The sequence below is a fragment of the Calypte anna genome, chromosome 1 (assembly GCF_003957555.1).
Source record: "Calypte anna isolate BGI_N300 chromosome 1, bCalAnn1_v1.p, whole genome shotgun sequence".
Lineage (NCBI taxonomy): Eukaryota > Metazoa > Chordata > Aves > Apodiformes > Trochilidae > Calypte > Calypte anna.
Window position 1 is genome coordinate 115,019,739 of NC_044244.1, and position 16,655 is coordinate 115,036,393.

Sequence of the window (16,655 nt, forward strand, 5' to 3'; positions counted from 1 at the left end):
GTGAAATCTCGGTTATCACTTTGTAAAGATTTGTTAAGTTTTCAGGTATTTTCTCTTTACATTTCCATTCTCAAATTAATCTTTATTTTTAAGTGTTTTGAACTGTGGTCTGGAATAGAATTAAAATAAGTGAGTTAAAAAGTTATTTTCATGTGTTGCTAACATACCATGTTCTGTATTTAACTACTTAAAAGAGGAGTCATCACTCCTAAGCTAAAACTAATTCTGGATGCATTTCAAAGCATGAATATTGATGGGACAAATACTCTGTTTTGGTACTTTTACTTAGTCTCTGCAGTGTATTGCTTTTCTAAATTCAGGTTTAAAACGTCTGTAGAATTGGTTGTGTATTTACATTAAGTTCATCTAAATTATTATTATTTTTTTTCTTCAAATCAGAGTGAAGATTAGGTAGAGGCTATGCATTGTTCATTTGGCTGCTATACAGAAAACATTTGAAAGATGATAGAAAATCATATTTTATACCAAAACCACAATATATGTAATTGTCAAAAGAAAATGGAAGAGATACATGGTTGTCATTAATCAAAGTAATTCACTGTGTGCACAAATTCCATTAGATGGATCATGAGAAAGTACATTAATATTTGTTTAACAGCTGTTTTAAATGAGAATTTGCAGTTAATTTCAAATGTTATTTTTAATCTCTATTCTCCCTTTTGCTCCTTTCACTCCAAAGCAGAATAAATGGCATTTCCTTGCATAGGGCTGATAGGAATACGGGAGTAAATGATGACATGTCTTGAGCAAGAATTTAATATATGAGAAGAAATATTTACCTATGAGACACTTATTTCCTTCAACTTGAAAAACCAGACCCCAAAAAACCCCTCAGTGAGCATGGTCTATTTGTCCTCTAATCGTTGTTATATATTTCAGTTTGCTGATAAGAGAAATAATTTAGCAGGAAAGAAAGTTTTCAGCCATCCTGACAGAAATGGCATTTCACTCATTCTTTCTGAAAAATAAGTAGGAAACAAAAAGTGCATGTTGTGTTGTACAAAGGGAACAGTTCTCTGGGCAGTGAAATACCCAACCCCCCCCCCCCCCCCCCAAGCAGTGGGTAAATAAATTGCTGTGATCATTAATGACACAAATGTTCTGAGGTTCTTGCTTCTGATATTCTACAGTGCTCCATTTTCTTTCTGTCTCCCACTGGGAAGCTGGGGAAATTCATGCAGTTTCTGATGTTTTTCATGTTCATGGCTGGAACTTCAGGAAGAGAGGATGTCAGGGATCTTAGCCTCTAATAACAGCATGATGCAACTGAGATACCATTACTAAAAGGTACCCAGTTATGAGTTGGTATATTCCCTTTTGCTTCTGGAGAACATGCCTAAACCATGCAGCTGTTTGATGTTTGGCAGAAATGCCTGTTAAATGCATGTATTCTGCTGGTGTGCCTTTGAGAATAAAAGCTGTCGATTTGGTTCAATATCATTTAAATTTGGAAAGAGCAGGTTGGCAAATGAGATTCTCTGCCCCCTGCAGCAAGGATTTACCATCACTTGCAGTTTCCTGGTGCTACATCAGAGCTCATGCTTAGGCAGCACAGGTGCTTCAGTGTCCAATTGTTTTTTCAACTTACAAAAACTGTGAACCTTCTGAATTTCTTAGGTAAGAATATATTTGCATTGCTTTTGCTATTGGCTGGATGTATTAATTTCTATTATAATACCACAGCACCCAATAAGACATGTCCTTTCTGGATTATTAGCAGCATGGAAAAGGGAGGAGTTTCTCTTGCAGCAGGACTGTGAGGCTTGAGGCATTTATTTGTACACAAATGTTCTGTAGTGATGGCCATTCTTTGTGTTCTAGGTTGTGCAGGGGGATCTTTGTTGTGAGTAATATCGCTCATTGAATTTGAGTGACTTGTTTAGATGTACTGCAGTTGTTCTCAAGTGCACTTTTCTGAGTTTCATTAATGTGCAAATCACAGCATAAATGATGCTTTGGCATACGCCCAAATCTCAAATCATCATGAACAGTGGAGATGGCTGAGGTGTTCACCTCACACTGAGAAATCAGAAATTTGACTAGTCCAATAACACAGGCATCTGAGTTACTTTCATATGACTTGAGAACTGTATTTTTCATTAACCTTCACACAGCTTTCTTCCCCCTTCCCCCCCAGTTCTGTTGTCTGAAACCTAATGTATGCCTCCAGCATATTGAGAGCTGTCATTTATCACAGTAAAGTAGTTCAGTTGGAAGCTGGCAATCATTTCTACATTGCAGTTGTTGATTCTGTGTTTCTTTTAAATGGCTTGCTAAAGGTAGAAAGAAATATTATGCTCTGACTCCTGGTTTGGGCATGTACAAATGTACATTTTATACATATAGATAGATGAACATAAACATCAGGCATCTGTTCTGCTAATGTCCTGATGTTGAGATTTTTCATAGAATGGCTTCAGTTGGAAGAGACCTTAAATATCATGTAGTTCCAACCCCTCTGCTTGGGCAGGGACATCTCTCACTAGACAAAGTTACTCAAAGCCCCATCCAACCTGGTCTCGAGCACATCCAGGGATGAGGCATCCACAACCTGGGCGATCTGTTACAGTGTCTCACTACTCTCACACTAAAGAATTTTTTTCTTCCAAATGTCTAACCTATATCTACCCTCTTCTTTTTAAAAATCATCACCCCCTATCTATCACTGCACACCCTTGTAAAAAGTCCCTTTCCAGCTTTCATTACGATCCCCTTCAGGTACTGGAAAGTTGCTATAACGTCATGCAGCTCAGCCAGGAGCCTTCTCTTCTCTAAACTGAACAACGCCAAATCTCTCAACCTGTCCTCATAGGAGAGATGCTTCAGTCCTCTGATCATCTTTGTGGCTCTCCTCTGGACTCACTCCAAGAGCTACATGTCCTTCCTGTGTTGGGGGCTTCAGAACTGAACACAATACTCTAGGTGGAATCTCATGAGAGCAGAGTAGAGGGGGAGAATCGCCTCTCTTGACCAGCTGGCCACACTTCTTTTGATGCAGCCCAGGATGCAGTTGGCTTTCTTGGGCTGCAAGTGCACATTGCCAGCTCATGTTGAGCTTCTCATCAATCAACACTCCAAAGTCCTTCTACTCAAGGTTGTTCTCAATCCATTCTCTGCCCAACCTGTATTTGTGCTTGGGATTGCCCTGACTCAGGTGCAGGACTTTGTACTTTGTACTTTGTACAACAGGCCTTGTTGAACTTCATGAGGTTGGCATGGGCCCACCTCTCAAGTCTGTCAGGGTCCATGTGGATGGCATCCCTTTCCTCAAGTATGTTGACCACACCACACAGCTTGGTGTCATCAGTAAACTTGCAGAGGATGCACTTGATCCCACTGTCCACCCAAGGGTGTTTAACAGCACCAGTCCCAGTTCTGACCCTTGAAGAACTCCAGTTGTAACTTGTCTGCATTTGAACATCAAGCCATCGACTGCCCATTGAGTAGGACCATACATCCAATTCTTTACCCACCAAATGATCCATTCATCAAATCCATATATTTACAATTTAGAGACCAGGATATTAAATGGGACAGTGTCAGAGGCTTTCAATGGATGATGTCGGTTGCTGTTTGTTTCCCACCGGTGCTTTGACCTCAGCATAAAGGGATACCAACTTTTTCAGGCATGATTTACCCTTGGTGAAGCCATGTTCCTTGCCACCAACCACCTCCACGTTTTTCATCTACCTAGCAGAGCCTTCAGGAGCATCTGCTCCATGGTCTTTTTGGGTATAGAGGGGTGACTGAGAGGCCTCTACTTTCCTGTGTCTTTTTTTTTTTTTTTTTTTTTGCTTTTTAAAAATGGGGGTGATGTTTCCCTGATGTTTCCCTTGCCCATAAGCTTCATGTTATCCACCACCCTATCCCTGTTGGTGAGAGCAAGGTCCAGCATAGCACCTTGCTCAGGTGACTCTTCTACCACTTGGAGATGGAATTTGTCACCAATGCATTCCAGGAACATCCTGGAATGGTGATGCCTTGCTGTGTTGTCCTTCCAGCAGATGTCAGGGTGATTGAAATCCCTCATGGCCTGTGATTGGGAAGTTGCTCCTCTCTGTCTGTGAAAGGCCTCATCCAAGTGGCCAAAGCCCTTCCCCTACTCTCAGCCAAGTTTCAATAGGGCTGATGCATGCTAGGAACAAACCCAAACACTGCAGAGAGGGATTATTGCTTTAAATAACTGTGACCTGCAAAATTGGAATCCAAATGTGGCTGTTCATAAATACGAAAGATGGCTATAGATCTGGTTGTGAATGTTGTGTTTGAAAAGGAAACTATGGCAGAAGAAAGAAAATCTCCTTTCTCATTCCATTGAAACACTTCTGATTTTCTTATGTTATTCTATAACAAATTACTAGAAGATAATTTTGTCATAAATTAAATGTGATATCTTCTCATGTCAGTCTAAATTTACGTTAAATAGGAATTTATCAATATGTAATTTAAAGGAATTAGAAAATATTTTCTTTTATTCTATTCAAGGTATATTTTGAATGCACGTAATTCTATATTAAAGCAGGATGGTTGTTAGCATACTGTTTGACTCATTGGCAGCTTAGTCCAAGTACTTAATTAATATTAATGTTAGTTGTTACATACATATGTAACGTACATAGCTATGTAACATAACATAGTTGTTATGCTAATGTGGAATAAAAAAACTTGCTGTGTAATGACAGAGGACTTAGCTCTCTTCAATTACCTGTCAATTGTAATGAACTAAGAACATAGATACACCTGGCCAACAAGGATCCATTGATGGCAGTGATATGTTTGGCTGCAGCCAGGGCATGGAGGTGAATGATGAAAAAAGAGTTAAAAGGTGGATTGCTACACATTGACATGGCTGCTTGTCGCAGTGGGTGTTTGATGCAAAAAGATGCGAGACGGAGACTCAGTTTGATGCAAACAAATGTCCAACTTTTATTGAATCAGAAGGCAATATTTATACACTAATCTAAGAGCTAATGCCACGTATACCTATTGCTGATTGGTAGTACCTACATTTTGTTACACAAGTTTAAACTTGATTGGCTACAAATCTTAAACAATAATTAATGAGCTAATGAATTTCTAGTACATTCGAGATTTTTCATGGATGTTGCAATCGTTGCCAAGCTCCCTAATCTAACTGTCTTGTTTACTCTTTAACCTTGAAGAAGCCCCAGCGTTTTGTCTACTGCGGCTACAAGATATGCTTTACGCAGAGCTGTCCTTGCGCTTAGCCCAGGGCTTATGGTCGAATTGTTCCATCAACCATTGTTCGGTACTAACAGTTCGAGATTGTACTGCCTCAGCTGCTCCAGACAGTATAGGCACTCTAGTGACCACTGGAGCATGTAGATCAATTTCTACAACATTCTAGCAACTGCAGTCAATATGTCATTGTTTTTAAATTGAGTCTATTTATTTCTAAATATTTATGTTGGGATTTCTGTAAAGTCTTATAGAATAAACATTAAATCAAAACAGAAGTGGCTTTTCAAGACAACTTCCCCTGTTTAAAATTTTTAGGATATATTTAGCCAGTTAGCAGTCTCCTGTAGAACACTCATAAATGTCAGCTGTTATTTTCATTGTTTTTCTTTTCAGAGAGACAAACTATGCTGAAATACCTTGATTATTATTGCTAAATAGAAAACTGTCATTTTTCTATTTTGTTTTCAACAGGTTCTCAATTCAAGTTGCTGCAACAGCAGAGAATTGCCTTCTTACTTTGTACCCATATTTGGCATTTCACCGCTCTGATCAACAAATTATCTTAAAAAACCAGTAAGCAGTCAACATTCTACCTCTAAAAATTATATTAAATTCAGTGGTATTATTGGTGTTTTCAGTGTAATAACAGGAATGTTATCATCAAGAGCAATGAAATTTTAAGAACAGTTTAATAGATTCTGTTTTCTTGCTGAAAATGAGAAAAAGTTAAATAAGTGTCTGGATAATGTTTATTGGAAAATTCTGGACAAGCCTAAATTGGACAGAATGTTTTGTGAAGTTTTAAAAGTATAATTAGAGAAAGCAGCCCAAACAACAGAGAATAAATTAACATCATTTAAATCAATAGGGAGTGGTCATTGATGATTCCTAGGACAACAGTTGGGTATGTTTTGAAGAAAGCAAAGGAGAAGAAAGTCACATGATGCTGATAAAATGTGATTATTATTGGCCATCTGAGAATATATTTCTGCTTTTTTAGGTTGCTGTCTTTGAAGGCTGAAGACCATAGCCATATTTTAAGATCTAATAAAAACCTGAAATTAGACTAGAAATATTTTTAAATGCAGTGCATCTCTCTACATGCTTCCCTCTGCCAACCTTTCTGCATCTATATCTCTGCCTGTGTTGCTGTCTCCCTGACCTCATCTTTTCCTGCCTCCTTATTGCCCCCCTCCTCCTTTCGTCCTGCATCAGTGATCTCTTTATATATAGCTGTGCTTATGGGAAGAGATAAGGATAATTGTAGAATTTAAGTTGGAAGAGTTGTCTGGGGGTCATCAATTCCAACCTCCTGCTCAAAGCAGGTTTAAATATAGTGTAAAGTCTTGTATATTTTGTAGCCAATGGGTTCAGGTGTATTTTTGATGAAATAGATGAATTTTTCAGTTGTTCCTTAGGTCTGAAATAGGCTTAGCTTTGAAGGCTGTGAGTTCTAAGACTGCATTATCTTAAAATAAATGTATTACTCTAGATTATCTAAAAAAAAGTTTGTACTTGTGAAGCTGAATGAGAGATTAGCAAGAAGACAGGTAATGTTTTCTGGGGGGCTTTTGCCTTGTTGGGGTTTTTTTGTCATATACAAGAGAGGTATAGCTACCATATCTGTCATGGATTACAGCACAATTAAATGAATATATGAAAGGGAAAAAAGCGTTATCTCTTGTAAATGTGTGACGTTATTTCTTTTGATGACCAATACATCATTTTACAAGCTCGTAATTTTGAAGATGTTCTGTATGTTTCCCTTGAGGATTAAGCCAAAAACTAGACTGATTATTTTCTAAGAACTGATCTCCCATTAATAATGGGATATTTCTATCCTGTTTTGTTTGCTTATTTCTTTGTTTACTCTACGGGTTTGTATCAGTTTTAAAGCAAGTCATTACCGATACATTTCTTTAATTTTTGTTACGTAGTTTTTTATACATTATTTTGGTGTGGAATGCTGTTTCATATGACTTAACCATATCTATACAGCACAGTGGCTTTGAAAGCTACTCAAAATCTCTTTGCTTCCGCATATCTGACACCATGATCTCCTGCTATTTGCTCCAAACCATACAAATAACAGTGCCAGCAATCAAAAATCAAAGATAACCATACAGAGTTCTTTCTTCTGCTGGTGTGTTTGCTTCTCTAGAAATTGCACTGTCTTCTTATGCTCTTATTCTGGAGATAGATCACATTAGTGATAGCCAACAGTGTCCTCTAATCCTGTCATAGGCCAACACGAGACATAATTTTTGACAGGGCTGACACATTGACGAAACATACTTCTGAGTTGGGTTTGTAAAATATGCCTTGTTGGGCCTGAAAGAGTTTCGTAATAGCGTGCTGAGATTCAACACAGATCCATGATCAAAAATTTCTTCAGAATAATTTTTCATGACTTAGAATTCTTGGATTAATGCTCTTCTGATATGTTCTTTTCAGCAAGTGTGAAGACCTCTCCTGTGAAACATAGACTTAATGGAAAAAAGTATGCCAGTAATTTTTTTTTTTGTCCCTGATGACCACTGTGGGATTTTCATCTTGAGTCAAATGAGAACCATTATTTGATAAATTGAAGCACAAAATAGAAAATTATGGAAGCAAATAACTTTTTATAAACTGTTAAAGCACAGACAATAAAATACATTTTCTTAACTGCAGCTTGTCACCTTGTTTTATAGGCACTGAAGACTGCAGAAGTGGAAAAGTTGTTCTGCATCCATGTTACACTCCACAATCAACTTTCTATAGTACTTCCTCAAGTTCCTTTGGTACAATCACTGACTCAAGCTACGAAGATTCTCAAGAATCATTTTCCAATAGTATTTCCTCATGTTCCTCTGGTGAAACTACTGACTCAGTCTGGGAAGATTCTCAATCAGGTACAGTGCAGCTGTTCACTTTAAACACTTTGAGCTCTTACACCTGTTTTTTGTCTTACTACTTTAAAGAGCTGTGTTTCACATTTTTAAGCTTTTCTTGAGAATGCTTCTGCACATATAGTGAATATTGAGGAAGCTGTCCTCTCCTGTGACATGATGGGCAACCTAGTCTAGAGCTCAGAAGCAGAAAAGACTCTCCTTCCTTTTAGCAGACTAAGTGGAAGGGAAATCAGTCCAAGTATAAAATAAAATAAAAAACCACAACCAAACAAAAAATGTCAAGGTCCCATTTGCAATAGCATGTACATAGAGGAGTCAGAAGAAGAATAAAGACTGAACAAACCTAAGGTATTAGTTGCTAAAGGGGTATTGTTACTGTGGTCATGAACTAAGCAAGCATATATACTGTGCCACTATACTTTATTTTGCAGAGGCTATAGATGTATGCTCTGGTTAGACTTTAACATTTTCCTTGCATTTATGAAGCATTGTATAAAACCAACTTCTGTCAGTGTAGGCAGACCCTGTCTAGCCATCAGGTACTCACCAAAGCTGTTTTATCACTGCCTCTACTCACCTGAACATGTGAGAAAAAATATAAGGAAAAGCACATGGATTGAGATAAGGACAAGGAGATCACTTAGCAAATTACCATCATGGACAAAACAGGCTCAGGGAAATTTGTTTAATTTCATTGCCAATCTATTCAGAGTAGAGTAATGAGAAATAAAAATAGAAGTTAAAAACTCTTTCCCCCCCACTTTCCCTCTTACCAGGCTATTCCTCACTTCTCAGTTCTCCACCTCCACCTCTATCAGCAGTGCAGGGGGAAAGGGAATAGAGGTTGCAGTCAGTTCATCACATTCTGTCTCTGCTGCTCCTTCCTTCTCAGGTGGAGCATTCTACACACTCTTCTCCTGTTCCAGCCTGAGATCTCTCCCATGATAGACAGTCCCTCACAAACTTGTCCATTGTGGGTCCCTGCCATAGGCTGCAGTTCTTCATGAAATGCTCTAGCCTGGATCCCTTACATGGAGTGCAGCCTTTCAGGAAGACTGCCCCAGTGTGGGTCATACAGCCATAGAAAGTTAGGGGTTGGAAGGGACCTCAAAAGATCATCAAGTTCAACCCCCCTGCCAGGGCAGGGTCACCTTACAGGAGGTCACAGGAACACATCCAGGTGGGTTTTGAACATCTCCAGGGAAGGAGACTCCACAGCCTCCCTGGGCAGCCTGTGCCAGTGCTCTGTCACCCTCACAGTGAAATAATTCTTCCTTATATTTAAATGGAACCACTTATGCTCCAGTTTATAACATTGCCCCTTGTCCTACTATTAGGCACCCCTGAGAAAATTTTGACTCCATCCTCCTGGCACTCACCCCTTACATATTTATACACACTGATGAGTTCACCCCTCATTGTCCTCCAAGCTGAACAGACCCAGCTCCCTCAGCCTTTCCTCATAAGGGAGATGTTCCACTCCACCATCTTAGCCACTCTGTGATGGACTCTATCAAGCAGTTCCTGGTCCTCCACAGGGTCACAAGTAGCAAACTCTTCAGGATGAGCTTCTTTCTGCATGGATCCACAGAGCCTGCCAGGAGCCTGCTTCAGAATGGGCTTCCTATGTGGTCACAGCCTTCTTTGGGCACCCACCTGCTCTGGTGCAGGTTTCTTGATGGGCTGCAGGTGGATATCTGCTGCTCCTGTGCCTGGAGCACCTCTTTTTCTTCTTCTTCACTGACCTGGGTATCTGGTAGCTTGTTTCTCTCATTTTCTTCTTTCTGGCTGCAGTTGTGCAGGGTTTTTTCACCCTTCTTAAATATGTTAGGGCTCAGCCTTAGCCAGCGGTATGTTCACCTTGGAGCCAGCGGGCACTGGCTCTATTAGACATAGGAGAAGCTTCCAGCAGCTTTTCACAGAGACCACTGTAGCATCCCCACTATAAAAACTTGCCACGCAAACCCAATGTAGGGGCTCAGTTAAAGTGCCGCTGTTGCATATGAACAGTGAAGTAGTAAATCTTCTGTAAGGTTGTCAGGTGACTGTTATCTGAGACTACTGACATCTCTCTTCTTTGATTTGCTGGTTTTCTAAGTGGGAAGTCAGAGCAGCAGAAGCTACTGCTGCTGTTTCATCACTGCTAGAATTCCAGTCTTGCCAAGCTGCTCATGCTTGTGTGATCACTCTCTTAAGTATGCCAAGAGAAGCAGGGGTAGTTAGTCAGATCAAATAGTAGTTCTTTAGCAATATGATTCATTTTTAATGGAATGATGTAAGAGATCAGAAGAGCAACTCGGGTTCAGCTCTGAAAAGGCAATAACCTCTGCTGATGTTACCAGCAACAAGGTGGGGGCTGTAATCTTGTCAACAGAACTGCATAAAGTCAGATTTGACTTCATGATGATCTTACAAAGGATGAGTCTTTTTTTCTGTTTTTTGTTGTAATGTTTTTTCTTTTTAAATCCTAGCAATATTTTTTATTTACTGTCCAGTGGATTAATTTTTGCATCATTTAATGAAGTAAACTGCATCAGTTTATTAAATGCACCTTAGAGGATGAAATTATTGAAGTTATTTGTGCTATGAGTAAAATTGTTCTTGTGTTGCTTTTTGTGAATTAATATTGTTATTGATGTTGTTAACAAGTAATATTTGTTACAATACCTAATCTAAATTTTGACCAGTTCAGAATTTCAGCGAGAGGAGGCTTAACAGAGGGGAGAAAATTCCAAAGGCTTATAGATTGGGATGCAGGCTTAGTTATACTCATACAGTGCCTGATAAACTCTTCAGACAAACTGAGCTGCGCTATGTGATTGAGGTGGGGAACAAGCACTGACTAACTGGTAAAGGTATAGTTACTGGAAGGATATGTAAGATTTTTTTTTTTAAATTGCTGTCTGTGGTTTTGTAATCCATGCCTGAATTTATTTTTTCTGATTGGGTAATATTTTTCTCCTTTAAGTGAAAATTTGTTTCCAAGAATAAAATTTATTCCATTCTGTAGATGTCTACCTGTCACTTTAATTGTTTGCTCATTAAATAAGTTCATTGTCTTGACAATTTTTTTTATTTTCTGAAAACAATTTTGTATTTAAAAGCCAATTTGTTTTATACTAAACAAAACCAGTGAATGTTTCTGGATTTTCTTGTGTGTGTATCATTCAGAGTCGTATAGTACTTTAGAAAGCGAGAGTGATGAAACTATGAGTGAAAAGAGTGAAGCTGACAGTGAAAGTGATGGGAGAGAAAGTACATTTGAATCATCATTCTTTCCTGATGAAGACAAGAAAGAGTACATATTCTTCCAGAAAACCCTAACTGCTGTCAAGAATTGGTTCACTCTATTTGGTTGGTCTACAGGACAAAATCCTATTTCAATACCACATTCACTAAGACGGTAATTCATATGTATTTAGACCTAACTTATTCCTGCCTAATAAAATGTTAACATCTACACTAAGCTGTTCTGACTATGATCTGAGGAAGCACAGCTCTATGTTAAAATTGCGGAATCTGTGCGCTGTTTATATGAGAAAGTTATTCAGGTGTTATTTCTCATTTTCTGAAATATATTTCCAACTATAATGCTCTGATATATCATAGTAGAATGTATGTTAAATATGCTGTTCAAACTGTATGCCACCATCATAACTGGAATTGATTATCCTCCTAAAATGAACAGTTCTAGCAATTTTCCCTTCTTTGCTAGCATAAATAAGTTTTTCAACAATCTATCCTTTTTCTCCACAAAAAGTCTGTAGATCAAGAAACAGATGGGAAATTTCATAATCAACAGTTTTGCAAACACCCTGGGAATATATCAGTGTTACTGGCATCACTTAGTTGGTCTTATCTAGATTGCTAGTAGTTGACGGAGAAGGCAATCTCCTGGGACACAAACACACAGGCATTTATAAACATGATAGAAATCAATGTTACATGTGGCAGAAAGCAGTTACAAACACATTTATTTCCAAAACGTCTCACATATACTTATTAATATGATATGCAGTTCAGAGTTCTTACATTATTATGAAAGTTCAGTAACTAAAGAAAAAAGTGCTATACTTTTTAGCTTTCTTGCTGCTTTTTTTACTAAATAGTTTTTAAAATTTATCATTCTTACCTATATAATGTCTCTTTTCGTGCATTTACAAGAATAATATCTGAAACTTTTTTCTCTCTTAGTGACTTGTGTAAAGTCCATATGAATTCTTCACAAGAAAAGGCTTCTAAACAAAAACTTGGCAAAGATAACAAGACCATTTATGAAATGTTATCCCATCTGAGTGGACAGTACTTACCAGGCATTACCTCAAAGCAGTCATTGCCCCTTGATTCAGCTGAACGAATGAGACAGCTGCACAGGGAGTGTTCTGCATTGCTTGCTTTGCTAAAGTAAGTATGTGTGATAAAATATGCATCTCTTTCCACCTTTTTATTAGCATAGTTCAAACATAATTCCAACCATACAATATATAGTAGGTTTGGGGTTTCCTTTATACTGTATCTTTTGTGTTCTAAGATTTCTGTATTACAAATTTGAATTAATTTTTACCCAGGCTATCCTCTGCAGTTTATACTAATCTAGGTGTCCACTGTTAGATTTACATCTCAAGACAGCAATTCCATAGGACCTCTGCTCATGAATTATGAAAGATGACTCTCAGACTCATTCCTTAGGCAAACTCAGTAGATAGTCAGACCAGATTTGTCATTAAATGATCTTATCATTCCACTCATCTTTGTCCTGTAATTACTGACTTAAGCAAAAAATGTTTAGGCTTACTTTTAAATCTGTTAGTTTTTAAAATATTAACAATATGCCAAGAAATTGATACACTGCTGCTGCTGAACAGATTTAGCTACTAGCTGTCTTCATTGATAGTCTTATCTTACCACATAATATGGAAGAACTGTCATAAATGGTGAAAAAAAAAAAAAAAAAAAGTTGATAAATTCTTCTTCATCCTTTGGGGCTGTCTCTACTGTGAAACAGGAGAAAATTACCTTCAGAGAAAGGTAAGATCCTTAAGAGATCAGCAGAAGCCCTGAAATGCAGTACCTGTGCATCTTTTTAGCATCCTCATCTAATGTTCAGGTGGCTTTAAAGCCCTTTAAAACCTATTATTTACATACTGTCTGAATACAAGCTTTTCATCTGAGAATAATGAACAGTGATATAGCTGTCTCAGTGTTCAAATCCATAGCAGAATGACTGCAATGTATAGCAGAGCAACTGAGTCTACAGACAATGAAAATCGTGGGCTTGGAGATAAAGTATTTATGTTAACAGGAAAATGAAAGCAAAAGTTTCCTTCAGGTCCAATAACACTTTATTTGCAACAGTAATCAGTGTGATTTTTTTTAAAAAAAGGCATATCATTCCTTTGTGCATCATAGATGCGAGGAGCCATTGCAGCAATGTTAGAACAGTATCTTTGCCTTTCTTCAGTAATCAAAACCAGTATTTTGTTTTCAAAACTTCCACATCCATTCTGATACTAAAGAAATAAATCAATGGCTACATCCCATTGTATTTTCCCATCATATCTTAAAGGCTAGAATCATTAGTCTGTGGAATGCTGAGGAATGTTTCACTGACATATCACTTGAAAACTCTCAGTAATATGACCCTGCTGCTTCTTCTGAATGAGTGTTGCATCCTTTCACAGAGGAAGATACTGGGTACCTAGTGATATGATCCTGAATGCTTGCCTAAGTACAGTAAAGAGATTTTCTTGCTTATCCGATCAATATGTGGATGCTTTTCTGAGGTTAAAAACCTAAGGAAAATCCTTTCTATTGCCGCTATCTTAATGCCAAGTCTCGTGTTCAGCTAATACTTTGCATAACTCCAGACAGCAATTCCACAGGACCTCTGCTCCATTAGTTATGAAAGATGGCTCTCAAAATAGGCTCTCAAACAGTCAAGAAAAACTTGAAGACATACTTCCTCTTTTGTACCCTGTTACCTTGGATAACAGTGAAGTTTCATGAGTCCTTGTATCCTCAATTGATTTTGCTTAGTTACTATCAAGAGATACAAGCCTCTAAGTGCTTTTCAGGAGTGTTTAAGGGATGTTCCTTTTAGAGCATTTCACCCCTCTTTATGGGGTTTTACAACCCCAATTCAAATTAATATAGACTTCAATCTTTCAGGACTGGTATTTCTTCTCTCTAGCTTCAAATGTATGAATGTCTTTTATAACTCATTGATGGATGAGTTTGGTACAAAGGAACCAAAATAACATCATTTTTGGATGGCAATGATACATACCATCGGTCATCTTTCAACTTTGATCATGCCCTTACCTTTGAGTATACCAGAAAGCCTTTGTGGTCTTTGTCAGCTCTGGGAAACACTTCCTTACTCGGATCAGGTGAAGTGGCTTAGACAGACCAGGAATATTCTTAGCACTTTTAGTTCTGATGAAGTTGGATGGCTCTTTTCTTCAGTCTTCCCGTTGAGATTTCCCAGGGAATCTAAGCATCCTGAAGCTGTCACACATGATGTCAGTTACCTACTTTAAAATGACTGTGACTGTGACTATTGGAATAAATGATCCCAACTCCATTTGGTAAGCATGACTACAATTGGAAAGAAACACTTAAGTATTTCCAAGGTAGTTTCTTGGGCAATATGGAAAGCTATTTGGTAGCTAAATTGTAATAAAATCTTTCAGTGTTACTGAGTTTTGCCTGGTGACTCCCTGACATATTCAGGGCAGAATTGGAGTGGCAGCCAATTGGTCAAGGCTAAGTTCAGTGCCTTTGTACAAAGATACCTTGATGACTAATGATTGATGAGGTCTGATGGCTGGAAATGAAGCAGTAATCCAATTCTAACAAAATGATAAAGGTTGCCATAGAAAAGCATAGAAAAGAACAGGAGCTGGACTCCTGTTCTTATCTGTGTTTGATGCTAGATTATTCAATTGTTGTTCAGTAGATTTTTAGCATTACCATGTCCTGTTAGTTTCTGCCTCTTCAAGTTTGTGTGAATCCTATCCTATTCTTCATTGTTTCTGATATAGGGATATTCTTTTCCTACTCATGTATTTTAGGATCACCTGGAAAAATTGCATTTCTTCACAGGTTTTTCTTTAGGTGTTTTTATAGTACAAAAAATTCTGATATTTTCACTGCTGGCAAAACTGTGTGTAATGGTGGTAAGACATCTAGAGCCAGACAGAATAGTAGTAATTGTATAATGTGATCAGCTATCCCTACATGTTCTTGTGATTTTTGTTAAGTAGAAATTTCCTTCTGAAGAAGCCCAGTAAACACTCTGAAAATAAGAACATGCAGTCTTCAGCTGTCTTCCCTCAACCACTACTTTCCAGCCAGCATGGTTCAAATAAAGCATAATTTGTTTTCCAAGTTTTCCATTTGCTGAAGCAAGTGGATGTTGTTCTCTGCAGCATGCTAAGGATCAGTTTTATTTTCCATCACTCAAAAGTTTTCTTTGGTACATTACCATGGCAGTAAAGGAAAAGTTTGGGTATCTTAAAATACAACTAACTTGTGAAACCTTTTTGCCTTGAGGAAAAACATCATAACAGTGTTGAAATACAGATCTAGGGGAACTGACATAATTTATCTTAATGAGGGGGAAATTTTTTAAAGACAGTGTTCCTCGATAATAAAATATAGCCAATTTTGAAAACATTTTCTGAGGATGAAAATTATAGACTACACCTTTTCCCATGTAAGCCAAGTAAAAACATTGAAAGATATATAGGGCACCTGGAAAACTGAGTATTGTAAAGCTTTTTTCTTTTGTCAAAATTGAAGTTTAAAAGTGATTTTGTGGAACAGTGTCTATGACTTAACGGAAAATGGGAATTTCAGACATGGTGAGTTTGAGAACCAGTTTACTAACTTGTTGCTATTTTGGGTCCATAATGAAAATATTGTGTCTTAAAAAACCACGCTAGATAATTGTATAAAACATAAAAGTTCAATAATCTGAAAAGATAATATGGCTATGTAAAATACGGAGACAAAAATGTGGTGTTACCTATAAATTATAATTCTATGGGAAGACAAATCAGTTGTCATGGTTCTGATTTCAAACTGTAATGGATGATTTTCAAAGTGCAATGTAAATTGAATTGTATTGTACCAGAAAAGTACGATCACTTCATTGCAATGAGATACTTTTTATATAACAAGAAAAACTCATCTGAGTATTACTCATGGTAAAAACAAAGAGAACAATGTAAATCTAGGACAAGCTTTCTGACCTGAAAGTCAGGAAACTTTTCTGCTCCCCTAAAAATTCTTGATTATTTTCCTTTCTTTCCAGCAAATCTTGTTTAAACTATGTCAGTTGAGATAAAGAATATTCTTTCTTCGGTTAGAAGTTAGGGTTTTTGGTGTTCAGTCTTATAGTTTCCTTTTGTAACTGCAATTGCTTTTTCTATTGCATTTGTTAGTAACTTGAGAATAGATAGCAGGTCAGTTTATCAGATAAAAGCAGTAGGTTTTAGTTCTACTAATAATATGTAACACTGGTCCTTTGGATTT

At 37.6% G+C, this 16,655-nt stretch overlaps 1 protein-coding gene across 1 annotated transcript in view; it reads left to right on the forward strand.

The window, feature by feature from the left end:
- CFAP47 (cilia and flagella associated protein 47) overlaps nt 1–16,655 on the forward strand; it is a 296,044-nt gene that overhangs the window by 59,799 nt on the left and 219,590 nt on the right. Inside the window, exons 27-30 of the mRNA XM_030456465.1 lie at nt 5,695–5,796; nt 7,897–8,078; nt 11,289–11,520; nt 12,312–12,521. Coding sequence (XP_030312325.1) covers nt 5,695–5,796; nt 7,897–8,078; nt 11,289–11,520; nt 12,312–12,521 — 726 coding nt within the window. The remainder of the gene's footprint in view (nt 1–5,694; nt 5,797–7,896; nt 8,079–11,288; nt 11,521–12,311; nt 12,522–16,655) is intronic.